Raw genomic sequence first — 17,484 nt, 5'->3', positions numbered from 1 at the left:
TTGGAAGATTCGTTGCAAGAAACATTATTACATTTGCTTTCCGAGAACACTCGGTTGCCCACATTTCAGTTTTTAGGACTACTTCTGGTAAAATTTTGGTTACAGGTCGGGTTTTTAGGTGCCGCAAACAGTGCTATCAGCTGATCAAATGCGATGATGCGTTAAAAATTTTTAGCCAGAGTTTGGGTTATAGAAAAAAACTTCAGATTTATTAAGTTTTTTTTTCCCAATGTGGCAGGAAAAAAGACCAGGATATGTTTTTCAGACGAATTTAGATAATCTGTTAAAGCAACCTTCCAATTTCAAATAATTCATTGTATTTTTTGCTATTTAAAAGTCTTAAATCTTTCCCAGAGCTTTAGTATAATAAGAAAATATTAAGAAAATTAAAAAAAAAACAGAAAAAAAATTAAAAAAGAAACATAACAAAAATTGGCTCTTTTTCCTTTTCCCCCACCTGCAAAATTTTTAGAGTAATTTTCGGTTCAAATTGTCGGACTGCTACAAAATTTGGCATACATAATGATGAGGACAAGACAAACATATTTGGTCTTCATAATCAACCCTGTAAAACCACGCTTTACATCATAAAATCGATCCTTATGTGGGGAGCAGTGGTGAAGTGGTTGCGTCTCGGCCTCTCAATTGAAAGGTCGGATGTTCGAGGCCCACCATGATCCGTGCTCGTTGCTTGAGGGTGAGGCAACATTACCCAGCCCAGAAAAATAACCAAAAAAATTGCATGCAGTTTTTAAGCAGGGGCACAACAGCGGTTCGTCGTGATGAGCTGTACAGCTCGTATGTTGGTCCTATCCCTCGTGGATAAATGATCTTAAGGTGGGGGGAAAGGAAAAAGAGCCCAAAAATTGGACCGACTTTTCCATTTTCTTTTTTGGTTTGATTTTTTCCATAATTTTTGCGATAAAGGCTGCAATTGTGACAAAAGTTGGCAATTGCACAATAGAAGTTTTTTGGATAATAATAGTCTTACTAGCAGTCTCACATTTTCCAACTGACCAAACGAAGAGAATGGACAACTTAGTTTAAAATAACGCAGGTGTGAACTGTAAAAAGTATATATAAAAGAAAAAAAATTAAATCTGAAAAAAACTAATTGTAGTGTTTTGGGTAAACAAAGTTTTCACACAAATATTTACGAAAAGTCGGGTCGGCTCTTTTTCCTTTTCCCCCCACCTGCAAGTTTTTACATAAAAATTTGTTGACCACATTGTCCGATTGTTATGAAAATTTACATACAGACTAATAAGGCCACGACAAACAAATTTGGACTTCATACTCAACCTCGTAAAACCACCCGTTACACTAATAACTTGAAACTGAGTAAACATCTGAAGCTGCAATAGTTTTTGCGTATAGTTTATTGCTTACATGTTTTTTTTTACAAAGTTCTCATCACTTGCAAAATTAAATTTTTCAAATTTTGCTGCAGCCTACCTATTTTAAGAAGTTAAAAATATTATAATTTGCCACCTTTGAAAATTTTTTTTCGAAAATGTACTTATCTCTTAGAACACTGTTTTCGAAATCATTAGATTAAATTTCTTGTTTTTCCTTTGCCTCATTGAAAAATTGAAACAATAATACCCCTCTGTTAGATTTTTGCAAAATTATGCTAGCTTAGCAGACGTAAAAATAGCAAAAAAAAACATTGTTTTTTTGGAGTATAAAACAAGATCTAGGTTATTTCTGGCATATCAAATGCAAATTTTGCTAGAATCTTGCAAAATGAATGCAAAAAATTAGAGAATTTTGCAAGAAGAAAAGCAAGAAGAATGTTTGTTTTTCTTGGAAGATTCGTTGCAAGAAACATTATTACATTTGCTTTCCGAGAACACTCGGTTGCCCACATTTCAGTTTTAGGACTACTTCTGGTAAAATTTTGGTTACAGGTCGGGTTTTTAGGTGCCGCAAACAGTGCTATCAGCTGATCAAATGCGATGATGCGTTAAAAATTTTTAGCCAGAGTTTGGGTTATAGAAAAAAACTTCAGATTTAAAAAGTTTTTTTTTCCCAATGTGGCAGGAAAAAAGACCAGGATATGTTTTTCAGACGAATTTAGATAATCTGTTAAAGCAACCTTCCAATTTCAAATAATTCATTGTATTTTTTGCTATTTAAAAGTCTTAAATCTTTCCCAGAGCTTTAGTATAATAAGAAAATATTAAGAAAATTAAAAAAAAACAGAAAAAAAATTGAAAAAGAAACATAACAAAAATTGGCTCTTTTTCCTTTTCCCCCAACTGCAAAATTTTTAGAGTAATTTTCGGTTCAAATTGTCGGACTGCTACAAAATTTGGCATACAGACTGATGAGGACAAGACAAACATATTTGGTCTTCATAATCAACCCTGTAAAACCACGCGTTACATCATAAAATCGATCCTTATGTGGGGAGCAGTGGTGAAGTGGTTGCGTCTCGGCCTCTCAATTGAAAGGTCGGATGTTCGAGGCCCACCATGATCCGTGCTCGTTGCTTGAGGGTGAGGCAACATTACCCAGCCCAGAAAAATAACCAAAAAAATTGCATGCAGTTTTTAAGCAGGGGCACAACAGCGGTTCGTCGTGATGAGCTGTACAGCTCGTATGTTGGTCCTATCCCTCGTGGATAAATGATCTTAAGGTGGGGGGAAAGGAAAAAGAGCCCAAAAATTGGACCGACTTTTCCATTTTCTTTTTTGGTTTGATTTTTTCCATAATTTTTGCGATAAAGGCTGCAATTGTGACAAAAGTTGGCAATTGCACAATAGAAGTTTTTTGGATAATAATAGTCTTACTAGCAGTCTCACATTTTCCAACTGACCAAACGAAGAGAATGGACAACTTAGTTTAAAATAACGCAGGTGTGAACTGTAAAAAAGTATATATAAAAGAAAAAAAATTAAATCTGAAAAAAACTAATTGGAGTGTTTTGGGTAAACAAAGTTTTCACACAAATATTTACGAAAAGTCGGGTCGGCTCTTTTTCCTTTTCCCCCCACCTGCAAGTTTTTACATAAAAATTTGTTGACCACATTGTCCGATTGTTATGAAAATTTACATACAGACTAATAAGGCCACGACAAACAAATTTAGACTTCATACTCAACCTCGTAAAACCACTCGTTACACTAATAACTTGAAACTTGCGTGAGGTGGGGGGGGGGGTGCTCTTTTTCCTTTTCCCCCCACCTGCAAATTTTTATATATGAAGTTACTGTTCACTTTGTCCGATTGTCATGAAAATTGACATGCAGACTAATTAGGCCATGATAAACATATTTGGTCTCCATAATAAACCTCGTAAAACCACTCGTTAGTCCATAAAGCTCATGTCTGAGTGAGGGGGGGGGGGGGGGAAGGAAAAAGAGCCGGGGGGGGGGCGAGGAAAAAGAGCCGTCGGATCATTAAATTTACGCAAGTCGAAGATAATGACCTTTCTGAGTTATTTGATAAGCTATTATGTAGCACTTATTTTTGGTTCTCTTTAAGGACTTTCAAAACACTTGATAGTGTTAAAGACAATGGCGGGGATATATTTTTTTACCAGGCTGGAGGGCTATGAAGGACAATACACGGTATTACAGCCAGTATTTATTTGAATCAAGATAGAATGTTGGCTCTACTTTTTACAAACTTTCGGATCTCTACTCTGTTTTTGGCTGATTTCGTTGCTCTTTTCCACTTTCCCCCACCTTTGAGTTTGAAAAACTCAAAATCGTCAGTGCAACAAAACTTGGCATAATGAACAAACCAACAATTTGAACAGGTTTGTTTTTATACTAACTAGGTAATATTTAGCCATAATAACAACTATTAAATAAGAAAAATTGAAAAGTGGGAGGAAAAAAGAAAAGAGCCGATTTCGTTATCGGGTGATACAACGGTGCCTGATTAAATGCCTCATTTTCATCAAGTAATAACCGCGTTCGTAAACTATCTTTGAGATGCCGATAACTAACAAGAAAGACACAATACTATGCACGTGCAGATTGCTGAACTATATTAACTAACTAATAATAGATATCTGAAGCTGTAGAGAGCCCAGAACATGCCAAAAGCTTCGAGCGACAGCATCAAGGTAGAATCAGTTTGCGATCTCCCCCCCCCCATTGGTAATTTGGAATAAAAAACGTATGCTTACATTGCTAGATTATCGAAAAACTGGCATATAGAGTAATTGGGCTACTAAATACAAATTTGATCCTCATACGACCTTGCCAAAAATCAAAAAAATCAACGGGGGACTAGAAAAGAGCCAACTTATCGATTATATAAAACAAATATGATTTTTTGGTGAAAATAAAGGGTATTTCTCAGCTTAGCACTCTAGCAGTTATATCCTTCCCTCTTCTCCCTACCCCATAAGAGTTAAATCACATTGAGGGGCCATGATTTTTCTAACTAGGCGGGCGGGTGGGTCTATAATGGGTATGATCAAACAAAAGTCCCCAAGTTGATGTTTATACAAGAAAAATGCTTGACATACAATTTCGTATATGGAGCTTATGGGCAAAATTCTTATCATACAGTTTTCATAGAAGAAAATTACAAGACAAGCATTTTTTCAGTTAATTTTTTTTCTGAATATATCTTAAATTGGTTTGAAACACAATCAATACAAATTAGGGCTCTTTTTCTCCCCCCCCCCCCAACTGCAAAATTTTCCAAGTAAAAAATTTTTTTCACATTGTTCGATTGTTATGAAAATACAGACTAATTAGTTTATAACAAACATATTTGGTCTTCATAAAAAAACCTTGTAAAACCACTCGTTACACCATAAAAACCTTGTTCGTGTGAGGTGGGGGGGGAGAGAGCTCAAATTATTGATAATTTTTCTTACATGAAAGCAACTTTGTCCTAAAAGCAAAACTTTTTGAAAAAAAAATACGTTCATCATACATTTTCACAATAAAAATTGTATGATTTGCATTTTTTCGTAGAAAAGAAAACAATTTTGAGGTTAAACTTTGTTTATTCCAATTTTGATAGCAAACTCGTTTCTGCGCTCCAACTAACTTTTTAAGAATAATTTTTGCTTTGTGTCTAAAAGGTAGTCGAAGTTATATTGGGATCTTTTCCACTCCCCTCCCCTACATTTGAATTTCAGTTTTGCAAATATTTTTTTTCACGTTGTCAATATGGAATGAAGTTTTGGGCTCTTTTCCAGTTTCCCCCCTTTCAAAATACCGAGTTTTATGTTTATTTACGTGTTATCACGGCTAAATGCGTGATGTTACGCTGTACAGTATGATGAACAAATTTGTTCACAATTGTCGATTTGTTCACCACGCCAAATTTCATTGCAATATGACAATGTTATATAAGCTTTTCAAAATTGATTTTGAAAGTAGGGAAACTGGAAAAGAGCCAAGTTTTGAATTGGGAACAACCTAACTATTGTAAGCTAATTTGTTTTTCATACATTACATCTTAAACTCAGCCATAATAACTCGTAACACGACCAAAAAGAGAGAACATTTTAAATGTGGGGTAGAAAGTGGAAAAGTGGAATAAAAAATTTGATTGTTAACATTAACGTACATCGCTAGTATCACCAAATGCAATTTATATGCGTGGTAACTGCAACTTACACTCAGGGTTTTCTAATGATAGAAACCCTTAGTTATTGTGTTTTTGGTTAACACGCAAAATTTTGAAACAATATTTTTTCATACAATTTCTTTCGGTCTGTAAAAATTCATGATAAGCCTTCTTTAATTGTTTGAAATTGTAGGCTCTTTTTCCTCCCCCCCCCCCCCCCACCTGCAAATTTTCCTGTACCTTCCCCCACCCCCCCACCTCCCCCCCCCCCCCCCCACCTGCCTCGTAAAACCACTCGTTACACTAAAAAATTGAAGCTCGTCTGAGGTGGGGGGAGGGGGGGAAGGAAAAAGAGCCAAATTGTATGATAAACATTGTTGTCATACCATGTCATATTAAACTCTTTTGGAGACGAATAAGATTTAGTGAATGGACTTTTCTAATCCCCTCCACCTGCGAATGTTTGAATAAGCCGGTCGTAATTATAAAAGCAAGTCGTAAATATACAATGCAAAAAGGCCAGTCGAAAGTTACGTCACATCAAAGAAATTTGCATGAATTTGACAAGCCTTAACCAATTATAGCCCCCAGACGAGAAACAAAAAATGTATAGGGGTAGGGTATTTTACTGAGGTGGATTATCATGGGAAAGACCTAATAATACAGAAATTTATTTTGGCTTTTTTGTTTCATATTTAACTATCTATCTATTCTAGAAACTACTCATATGCACTGTCACTCTGTATTGCAATTAGGCCCTAGTTTATTAGGATGGTTTTTATCTTGCGAGGCATTTGATGAGTTTTTTATGCGGGATCTATTAAGAGTGATTTTGTCTTGTTACCAATCTCGCAAGCTATTATCCTGGCAGCCAGAAAATCATTATGGAGACCCAATTTGACTTAAGTCACAAAGGCTTCTTAGTTGAAATGTGAGAAGAAATTTGGGTCAATTAATTACTAAAATTTTTATGTGCACAATTTCCAGTCATCATGATTGTCGATATTTTCAGTCACTCCGAAACAAATCTTTTAGTTTTAGCGTTATAAAATTAGTTTCTTATGTCATATTCTTTATCAATAGATTCAATTAGCTTAAAAGGTTTTGTATATCGTTTTCACGTAGATACAATTGAAAACTATGTCAAACCTATGCGCTAAACCTGAGCTGACAAGTTTTTTCTTCAAAAATGCTAAGTGAAATGCAAAAGCTTTTCAAACATCTTAAAATGATAACCATTATGTTTGTACATCAAGGAAACGCGTTGAACGCTCTAGCCCATTAGCTGGCCACAAAAAATTTCTCGGCGAAAGCTGAAGACAACTATACGTTTTGGACTGCCAATATCAAATATTAAGAAGAAACACATTGCTCTTATGTTTAAAATGGTCTGTTAGGAAACAAAATTTTCTGCAAAACAAAAAAACCTCGGGCACAAACGCTCTGTCACTTTCTTTGAAAGTTCGAACAAAGTCGTTTAGGGAATTCTTAATACCTTTACCTTGCCTTATTTGAGTTTGGAGCAACTTTCGTCAAATCGACAAATCAGTCACATACATAAGAAGACTGCTCGTACATCAGGGCAAAGCACTGAATGTCGGTCTGCACTTAGAGGCTTACTAAAAAAAAATTTGTTTCAATATATGGCAAAAAATTGAAATAAAAACAAAAAAAAGCGTATGTCATATTTTCTTTGCTTCATTCCCCAGTTGTAAAATACAAAGACTATACAAGGCTGCTCGTATCAGGGCGACGCCCTGGATGTTCCGACTGCCATTTAAGATTTATAGAGCAGTAATAACCTTAAAAATTTCAAAGTAATAAAAAAATGAATTTTTTTCTCTAAAATTTGAGATTCTTTTAATGAAAATCATCCCCCCACACACCATATAAAGTACAAAAGGATAAATTCCGCTCCTTGCAACAAATCAATTATGGCAAATGGCTCTTTTCCAGTTCCCCCCTTTCAAATTTAATACTGACAAGTCTATTTAACGTTGTCATAATGCAAAGGCGTGATGAACAAATCGACAATTCTGAACAGATTTGTTCTTCATACTTTACAGCGTAACATCACGCATTTAGCCGTAATAACACGAAAAAAAATTAAACTCGGTATTTTGAAAGGGACGGGGGAACTAGAAAAGAGCCTGGCAAATAAGCTTCTTTCAACCAATTTGGAACAATTTTAAGACGGACTAACTCTCCGCTTACGTGTTAATAGCGCGAAATATATAAGTCGCGTTAATTGTCCCAAAATGGCCACATTGACCAAAATAGCAATCTTTAAACCCCCATAACTTTACAAAAAATTATCACAGGTAAAATATCTTTTCAAATTTGAGCTCAGGACAACAATACTTTTCGAATGAAATTTAAAAAAATCCCATCAAAAATGAATAGTTAAAAAAACGAAATTTGTCTGAAAAAAACCAACCCGAGCACAAATATTCCGTTACTTTCGTTACGAAAGTCGGAAAATTTATGGGTCTCGTTTTGTTTTGTTAAAACTAAATTGATGACTTCAGTTCAATTTTGAACACATTTAATTTGCCGCTTAAGTGTGTTATAAGAACGCAATATATCGCGCACAGATTGATCTCAAACTGGCCAAATAGCAATTTTCAAAGCCCCGGAACTTCACCAAAAAACGATCGTAGGAAAAGCTTTTTTTTATTTGAACTCAAGACATCAATATGTGGCACAAGCAAATTCCGTCAAAAACGCTTAGTTAAAAAGTCGCGAATTGAATGAGTAGAAAACACCCCAAGCATAAATGTAAGACACTTTATACAAAATATTGAACAATTAAGCTTCCAAAACCTTTATCAAAATCAGTCGCAGATGATATTATTTCCTAAATTTGAGCTCAAAAAGCAAAGACATTCACAAGGGTATAAGAAATACATAAAGTCTAAAATTTAAATTAAAAAAGCAGTCAACATAAATACATAAAGTCTAAATTTATCAGATCGGTGAGACAAATAACAAAAAAACCACTCGAATAACGTATTCAGAACACTGATTTAGAAATTTTTAGATTTTTAAGGCAAAGATTACTGAGGTAAAACTTACTCCTTCAGAGATTCCACCCCCTGACCACTTAATGCTCTCCTTTATACTACTTTTTTAAGACATCCATTTTAGCTGAGCGACCCCTTCTGTCCTCCTCCCCTAAATCCGCTACTGCTTGCCATCATACACTCTCAAAGTGTTCAAGTGTTTTTAAGTGAGCATTTACTGCTAGCACATGAAAATGCGAGTGTTTTTATCCGAGACCAAATTTCCAATTCATCAAGGAAACTTGCTCTAGTATCTTGCTCTCGTAATTTTGGAGAATTTCTTGCGCGTTTTGATGATTTCTATTTAAAGAAAAAACAGTCGAACTTTTTTTTAACTTGACAGGTGATCTGTCGCGTGCGTCCCCTGAACAAGAACGAATTGAGTAAGGGGGAGAAGGAGGCGGTGAATGTGAATGGAAACCAGGTCAGCATGGCTGCCAAGGCCGACAAGAAGTACAACTTCGACGCGGTCATCGGACCAAACGCCACTCAAGCACAGGTGTACGATGTCTCGGCTAGACATGTGCTGGATGATGTGCTGGCAGTTAGTAGCTCAGTAGCTGTTCCTCACATTCCTCACTCTCAAAAGTTTTTTCTCCTACATTTTTTGAAGTCTCTGTTTATGTTTGCTATAGATGTCTGTTAAAATACAGGTATATAGGCTATAATTTTTCTTGAAGGTTATAAGGAGATTAATCTTTTTTAAAACGCTCTTTGCAGTTTCTGATACATCAGCCTTTGACTACCTTTGGATCCAAGACGTTCTCTTCAACATACTTTCAACGACACAAACTTCTGCCACTTTCCCTGATGTTAACTTGAATATTACATGGCTTGTAGGGTTACAATGGTACTATCTTCGCATACGGGCAGACTGCTTCTGGGAAGACTTTTACTATGGAGGGAGCACTGAAGGACAAGGAGGGCCAGGGAATCATCCCCCGTCTCGTTCTGGAGGTAAACTGTTTTGGTGAATATGTTTGAAAACTGAACCTTGCTAAGTTAGGAATATCGCCGGATGAATCTAAAACCCAAACTTTAGTAGTTTAAGATCGATAATTTTGTTTTGATTGTTGAATCCAGAAACAATTGTTGCATGGAGGTGCTCTATAAACTTGAAACACGTTTAAACATCCGCAACAATTCAAAATCAAGCTGCATTCAATCTTGATATATTTCTTTGCTTTTTTGTCCGCTTTTTGTAAAAAAAATTCTTAAGAATCTGAAACAGTTTTTTTTTAATTTCAGAAGACAAAGAGTCTTTATTGTTTTTTATTTAACATAAGAGTCTTTTGATTAACATTCTCTACGTAATTATACTTGAAGAATGCCGTCTGTGACTTTTAGGTGTTCGCCTATATTGAGAAGACTCCAGGCTGGGACTTCACAATCCAGATATCCTACTTCGAGATCTACAACGAGAAAATCAGAGATCTACTCAACCCGAAGACAGGCGAGAATCTGCCCATTGCTGAGGATAAAAAGAAGAGGCCATATGTTAAGGTATGGAAGTTCAAAACTATTCATACAGTTTTATGGTATTATCATGATTATTATTCAAGTTCATGACTAAAAGCCAACTTCAAATAGTTTTTTGTTATTGATTTATTTATACGCTTATTTAAATAGGAACTGTCTAAAGAACGGACGAGCAATTTTTTGTTTTTATACTGTTTTTTTCTCATCTGAGATACTAATTATAAAGATAATAATGATATTAATATCAAATTCTCTCAAATTCTCAAAAAAATAACATTGCTAATTGCCAGGAAAATTTTGAAATTCAGTTAGTTCAGGTGAAATTCAATTTGTTTTTCTGTGGTGTCAGAATTTGACAGACGAGAGTGTGTCTAAGCCGAATGAGGTCATGAACTTCATAGAGAGAGGGAAGAAGAATAGGAGTATCGGACAGACCAACATGAACGAACACTCCTCCAGGTCTCACTCCGTATTCCTCATGAACATCGGTCAAGGTCAGTATGTCAGTAAAGGGCACTCAAGTATCCAGGCCAGCATTTAATGCAAACAATGTGCGCAGAAAAACTATCAAGAAAAACGGCGCATTTTCTTAACAAAAATTTTTTTAAAATCAAAATCTGTTCGAACAACGAGCGGATCATAGTCTGAATTTCATAACTTATTTTCATTTTAAAAATTTTTATTATGGTCTGTTTGTACTAGAAAACAAAGATAGTGGAGAAAAAAGATCTGGTCAGCTATATCTGGTCGACCTCGCAGGCAGCGAGAAGGTACGAACTACTTGCACTCTTCCTTATACCTTGGTTTTATCATAACATTTTCATACACTGTTTCTGTAAATCGATCCAACTCACAAAACCACGAGATTAAAATGGAAGACTGTTTAACAATTTTAACAATTAATTTTTTTTTGATAATTTTTAAAGACAATGAATCAAAATTCAACGCCCTCAAAAACTCAACGGAACAATCTGATTGGAGTTTTGTTTAGGTGGGCAAAACAGGTGCGACTGGTCAGACGTTGGATGAGGCGAAGAACATCAACAAGTCCCTCTCCTGTCTGGGAAATGTGATCAGTGCTCTGACTGAGAAGGGAAAGAGCCACGTGCCCTATCGAGACAGCAAACTCACCAGGATTCTACAAGTCAGTTATTTCTGATAAATATTGAGAGAATAATCTGAGAAACGACTGGGTAGATTTTAATAGTTGAAAACACAGCTAAAAAGAAACAAAAAATAACTTTCCGACACTACTTGACAATTATTTGTGGTACTTGAAGTTGCCTTTAAAAACGCATCCGAATCAAAGTAAAAACATGAACGCAAAATCAATAAAATTACCATACGAAGTTAAAATGTGCAAATCAATTGACTTGGCCTGTTTTGGCATTGAAGCTGGTGGTAAGCTTAAAACGTTGATAAGTTATTCCAGAAATTACTGTTTTTTTTTAAACTGTAATTTCATTGAAAGCTTTATCTTTCAGCAATCTCTGGGCGGTAACTCTAAGACGACCATGATCATCTGCTGTTCACCGGCTAAGATGAACGAGGGCGAGACACAGTCTACTCTGTTGTTCGGGACTAGAGTGAAGACCATCAAGAACAATGTGACTGCGAATGTGGAGAAGAGTCCAGATGAGTGGAAGCGATTGTATAACAGCCAGATGGCTAAGGCACACATAATTTTTTTCAAATAATCGCTTAGATATGTTCTTCATTTATATGATCAAAAGCCGTTGAAATGAACAAAAAATACCGGCAACTAACTATTTATATTTTGATTGCAGCTGAAATAAAATTGCGTCATGAATTGATATTTTGACGATTCTGAATTAATTTGAGTTTTTCTAGGTGGGGACTATCAAGGAACTGGCGCTGAAGTTGTGTACGGAGACCAAGTCTTGGAGGAAAGGCAAGGATCCCAAAAAAGAAAAGGTAACGTTTTATTTCTTATATTAAATATCCGCTTTCTTTTCAACTGAGTCTAAGACTCTTAGAAGCTGTCTTGGCTTCAAGATATGCTAGTTGTTCTGAGATGATCCATGATAACAAATGAGTTTTAAAGCAGCCCAAATATGGATTTGCTGGCTTCTCTTCATTCATCAGAACTGCCTTTAGCACAGAAATTGACGGCAAAGGAATCTCTCTTTTGAGAAGACTTCTGACTTCTTTGTGTAGATCAAAATAGAGGATCTGGAGAAGTTGTTGAATGACTTGGACTGTGCCACAGATGGGGAGCCGGGGGAGGTGGGGACTGAGAAGGCGGTGGAGGCGGCCAAAGACAAGGAGCGCCTCAAGAGCAAACTCAGCAAGACTTCCCTAGCTGTAGAGGCCGGCAAAAAGGGCAAAAGTGGGCTAATGTTTTTTTTTTAATTTCAAATCAATCTTTTTCTGGACTAGGAAAAACAACCAAACAAGCTCAGTCGTCACGAGAAGAAAGTCTTAACTTGGAATTTTAAGTTTTTCTCATTTTCAAACAGAACATTTGTATTAAACTGGGCAATACTGAAGTGTTTTAATTCTTTCGTTCGAAGTTTTCATTATATAAATTTCGAGGTATACTTTTTTGATTCAAACTCTATAACTTTGTTTAAATCTCGTCTGATTGTATTTTTTTTGTTGTTGTTTCAGAGTCAAGTGAGTATAAACTTATAATAATTTCTCTGATTTTTCAATTGATACTTCTCACATGTGCAAAAAACTACTGACATTTTTGTTTACTTTTAATTGAACTGTAAGCATTAAATTTACAGTACTTTTAATTGAAAACACAAAAGCATAATGTTTAACCCAGTTGTTATAACTGATTTTTATTGTAGGTTTGATAAGGTTTTATAAGTTAGGGAGTTACCCAAAATAGCCGACAAGTGAAAGTGACACTCGAATGTTTCCCATCCAACCCCCAAATCTTAACTCAAACTCTATTTTATATGTAATTATGTTGCCATCCAATAGAAGCCGGCTCAAGTAAGTTACGTTTGATACATTTCTCCATTTTTGTATTCAATGCAAAAGTTGTTCAAATTGGCATCTTGATTAAATCTAAAGGACTTCTCGCGTCTTCAAAACGATCATCTCAATCTAAATCGAGTGAGTTTGTAAAATTGTAAAATTATCAATTGTATCAAAATGATTCATCCAACTCTCGACTAAATCTTTCACGCCCCGCTCCTCAAATTATGACTCGGAACTTTAAACAAAAAACTAGCTAGGACACACAACCTGCCCCATCCTAACCATAGTGTGAAGAAATTGTGTGAAAAAAATTTTATAAAAAATTGATGGCAAAAACATTTCTGACTGAAAGTAAGTTCGAACGATCCGCGATGTTTTCATAAATAGTTATGAATTAGCCTACTTGGCAAAATAATTGTTTTTTTTTGCGACGTAGAGATGGGTAAGGGTTCCCAGATGGCGACTGTGGCTGAGGATGGATCCCAGCCAGCGGAGCAGAGTGAGAAGCTGAAGGAGACAGCGGAGAAGAACGACATTCCAGAAGATGTTCTTGCAGTCCTACAGGCTGAGGTATTGTTACAACAAGAAAGCTTTGGGAATGATTTAGGCTATTTATAGAAATACTTGATTAAAGAGATCAATAGTTGATAACAACGACAGAAGGAAATGTTTAAACTGTTCGTGTAAAGGTAACATATGACGCGTTAAGATATATTACCAGGGAGCGAATTGATACATCAATAAAACCTAGAATATATGTTAATGCAAATGTAAAACAAAACTGCTCGTATCAGGGCGAATCCCTGAATGTTCCGACTGCCATTTAAGATTTATAGAGCAGTAATTATACCTAAAAAAAATCAATGTAATAAAATCAAATTAATTTTTTTTTCTCTAAAAATTTGAATTTTTTAATGAAAATCCTCCCCCCACACGCCATATAAAGTACAAAAGGATAGATTTCGCTCCTTTTAGAAAATCAATTATGGCAAATAAGCTTCTTTCAACCAATTTGGAACGATTTCTATGACGGATTAATTCTCCGCTTACGCGTTAATAGCGCGAATTATATCGCGCGTTAATTGTCCCAAATTGGCCAAAATGGCAATCTTTAAACCCTCATAATTTTACAAAAAATGATCACAGGTGGAAAATGTTTTCAAAATTAGGCTCAGCACAACATTACCTTTCAAATTATGTTAAAAATTTCTTTCAAAAATGGCTAGTTAAAAGTCGAAATTTGTCTGAAGAAAAAAAAACCCACCCCGAGCACAAATATTCCGTTACTTTCGTATCGAAAGTCGGAACAATAAGTGATAATAAGGTTGATTGAAAACTGAGCTTAATATTATCAATAAGATAATCTGAATGAGATTACTGGTGAACATCCTGGTCAACCAAGCTACTTGGCCTACAGAGCGATGAAACACAATTATCATAATAAATTATCAGCTTAGTATGAATAAAATTTTCAGTCTTGGCCGATTGTAAAACCAGCTGGATAGCTAGACCTAAACTTAAACGTAGTTTTATAAGAAACTCTGAGAAGGACGCTTGTATAGTTTAGTTTAAAAATATGTTTTATCTTAAAACAGATGAACCCGATCCTTATATTACGCATCAAAAATTTGATGCATAAAGAGAACAAGACTGCTCGTATCAGGGCGAAGCCCTGAATGCTGCGACTGCCTTTTAAGGTTTATGGAGCAGTAATAACATAGAAAAAAATTTAAAAAAAATAAAATGAAATTTTTTTTCTAAAATTTTAATTTTTTTAATGAAAATCATCCCCCCACACGCCATATAAATGACAAAAGGATAGATTTCGTTCCTTGTAACAAATCAATTTTTGTGAATAAGCTTCATTTAAACAATTTGGAACAATTTCTAAGACGGATTAAATCTCCGCTTACGCGTTAATAGCGCGAATTATATCGCGCGTTAATTGTCCCAAATTGGTCAAAATGGCCAAAGTGGTAATATTTAAACCCTAATAACCCTACATAAAAATGATCACAGGTAAAACATTTTTTCAAATTGAAGCTCACGGCAACAAAACCTTTCGAATGATAAAAAAAATGTGGTCAAAAATGGCTAGTTAAAAGTCGAAATTTGTCTGAAGAAAAAAAATCCACCCCGACCACAAATATTCCGTTACTTTCGTATCGAAAGTCGGAACAAAAAAAAATGCTTTTATATCAAGGCAAAACCTTGAATTTTCCCACTGCCCTCTATCGTCAATCACAAGGTCTCTGGTTATAGAAACCCTCGAAATTCCAGAGTACTTGAAAATTTTAGTTCATCCACCACAAACTCTGTTTTAAGTAATAAGTGATAAAATTTTCGAGTTTGAACATATTAATAATATCAAACTTCTTGCCTCAATTCATCTTAGAAGGATTTATTTTGCCACTTACGTGTTTATAAAACGAGGTAAATTGCGCGTTAATTATTTCAATTTAAATTATAGCCGTCAAAGTAGCTCCAAATTCAAACAATTGTTGTTTTGTGAAAAATAATGACTGGTTAAACATATTTTGTTGAGGTCCAAACAACAATGGTTTTGCGATGGTATAGAAAAATTACTCCGCACATTCTTTAAAAGTCAAACAATAAGACTGCTCGTATCAAGGCACAGCCCTAATTGTCCGACTGCCCTTCAACGTCAATGATACAGTTTTTGAAAACATAAACTGAAAGAATTTATAAAATTTTAAAAAGATTGTAAAACTTAACTTTTTTCCGACTTTGAAACCCTTCGCCCCCACGCGCTATGCCAGGTACAAAGTGACGTTCTCAGTGTCTAGTATCATATTACTAACAAGAAATATCTTGCCTCAATTCAATTTGGAACCAATTGAGAGCGGATTAAATAGTCGCTTACGTGTTAATTAATGCGCGTTACTTGTCCCAAATGCGCTAAAACCCCCCATTATTTTTCAAAAAAATATATCACTGAAAAAAAACGTCTTTTTAATTGATCTTAAGAGATAACTGGCTTTCAGATGGTATAAAGAACTCCGGTTAAAAAGGGCTTGTGAAAAGTCGAAATTGTCCTGGAGAAAGAACCACTGCAAGCTCAACGATTCCGTCATTTTCTTCATAAGTTGGAACAATAAATAGTGTTGGCTTGAAGTAATTTTTCAGATGCAATTTTGATTTTGTCCAAACTCTGACGATTCCGCATTTTTTAGATCCAGCTGAAGACGGCTGAGTTGGAGGAGGAGCGGGAGAAGCTGAAGAAGCAGATAGACGAGAAGGACGACGAGATACACACACTCTCCCAGAAGATACGCACCATACAGGGAGAGGTCAGTACATCCAGTCACCTGTATGCTGGGAGGGGGCTAAAAAAATTCGCCAGTAAACACTCCACTGCTGAAGTAATATCTAGTAACGTATTTAGGGGGGGGGGGATGGTATGGACGCGCCCTTCAGGGATTGGACCCTCTGCGTTCCCCCTTCGTATTAGTTTGACTGAACCCTGAACTTTTTTTGAAGGCGCCTTCCGCGCCAATATATTCTAATTTTGAGGGGGGAATGTGCGCCGAAACAACGCGATTTTTTAGTCATAAATTTTAGAAAATTAATGTGCTCGATCTTAAAAAGTTTAAAAGGGTTGACCAAAATTTCGATTTTTTTTTTTGAAAATCTGACCCCATCCCCCAGCTCGATAACATCCTGGATCCGCCCCCTGGCAACATAATTGAAGAAGAAAATTAAGTTGAGTAAATTTTTGCACGTGAAGCGTAAAAGGCAGTTTTAGCAGGGAGGTAAAACCATCACCTAATTTACTTTGTTACCTGATCCTATAGAATTATAATAACGCTATGAAAACATTTGACGCTATAGTTTTGAACAGATCATCTTTACTTCCAGCAACAATATTTTTTGCATTTAGCGCGGTGAGCACGCAGAGGGGTTGAAAGGAGTGACCCGTGACCACAGGAGTGCGATGGCCAGAATCACAGAACTGGAGGGGCTGATCCAGCAGCACCAGGCCAGGAATGAGAAGCTGAAGCAGCAGTTGAAGGAGGCCCTGGAGGAGGCAGACAGGGCGAGGACTGAGTTGAACAACAGACAGGAGGAGTTGAGGGGCAACCAGGCCAAGATGAACCAGTTAGAGACGGTAAGAACTTCAAATCTAGCGCTCTACATGAATCTCGTGACCGATCGGGTATTTTATTGTTTTTGGGTACAATCAAACCCTCAGATAAGTGAAATATAAACTAAAAAGTGGCATATAAGTCTTAACCCATGGACATGACGGCGGACTTCACTACGTTCTGTCTTTCCTTGGTGGTTAAATGATATTAAATTTGATCCATTTTGTGAAACTACTTCAGAAAACGAATACAAGTGTATTTTTTTGTCAACAAATTTTTTCTAAATAGACCACTGACAAACGTAACTTTGTCGTAATAGAAATGAAAAACACAGTGAC

The 17,484-nt window shown here is 35.8% G+C and overlaps 1 protein-coding gene across 1 annotated transcript in view; it reads left to right on the top strand.

Annotated features, from left to right (window-relative positions):
• The window catches only part of LOC134846687 (kinesin heavy chain-like), a 38,266-nt gene that overhangs the window by 16,468 nt on the left and 4,314 nt on the right, over positions 1 to 17,484 (top strand). Inside the window, exons 3-15 of the mRNA XM_063864073.1 lie at positions 8,950 to 9,150; positions 9,447 to 9,563; positions 9,954 to 10,109; positions 10,435 to 10,579; positions 10,788 to 10,855; positions 11,077 to 11,229; positions 11,570 to 11,758; positions 11,937 to 12,020; positions 12,264 to 12,435; positions 12,717 to 12,722; positions 13,477 to 13,610; positions 16,235 to 16,351; positions 16,942 to 17,169. Coding sequence (XP_063720143.1) covers positions 8,950 to 9,150; positions 9,447 to 9,563; positions 9,954 to 10,109; positions 10,435 to 10,579; positions 10,788 to 10,855; positions 11,077 to 11,229; positions 11,570 to 11,758; positions 11,937 to 12,020; positions 12,264 to 12,435; positions 12,717 to 12,722; positions 13,477 to 13,610; positions 16,235 to 16,351; positions 16,942 to 17,169 — 1,770 coding nt within the window. The remainder of the gene's footprint in view (positions 1 to 8,949; positions 9,151 to 9,446; positions 9,564 to 9,953; positions 10,110 to 10,434; positions 10,580 to 10,787; positions 10,856 to 11,076; positions 11,230 to 11,569; positions 11,759 to 11,936; positions 12,021 to 12,263; positions 12,436 to 12,716; positions 12,723 to 13,476; positions 13,611 to 16,234; positions 16,352 to 16,941; positions 17,170 to 17,484) is intronic.

This window comes from Symsagittifera roscoffensis, chromosome 5, assembly GCF_963678635.1.
Source record: "Symsagittifera roscoffensis chromosome 5, txSymRosc1.1, whole genome shotgun sequence".
In the NCBI taxonomy this organism is placed as follows: Eukaryota; Metazoa; Xenacoelomorpha; order Acoela; family Convolutidae; genus Symsagittifera; species Symsagittifera roscoffensis.
The sequence above is the reverse complement of the archived record's forward strand: the minus strand, read 5'-3'. Positions and strand labels throughout refer to the sequence as shown.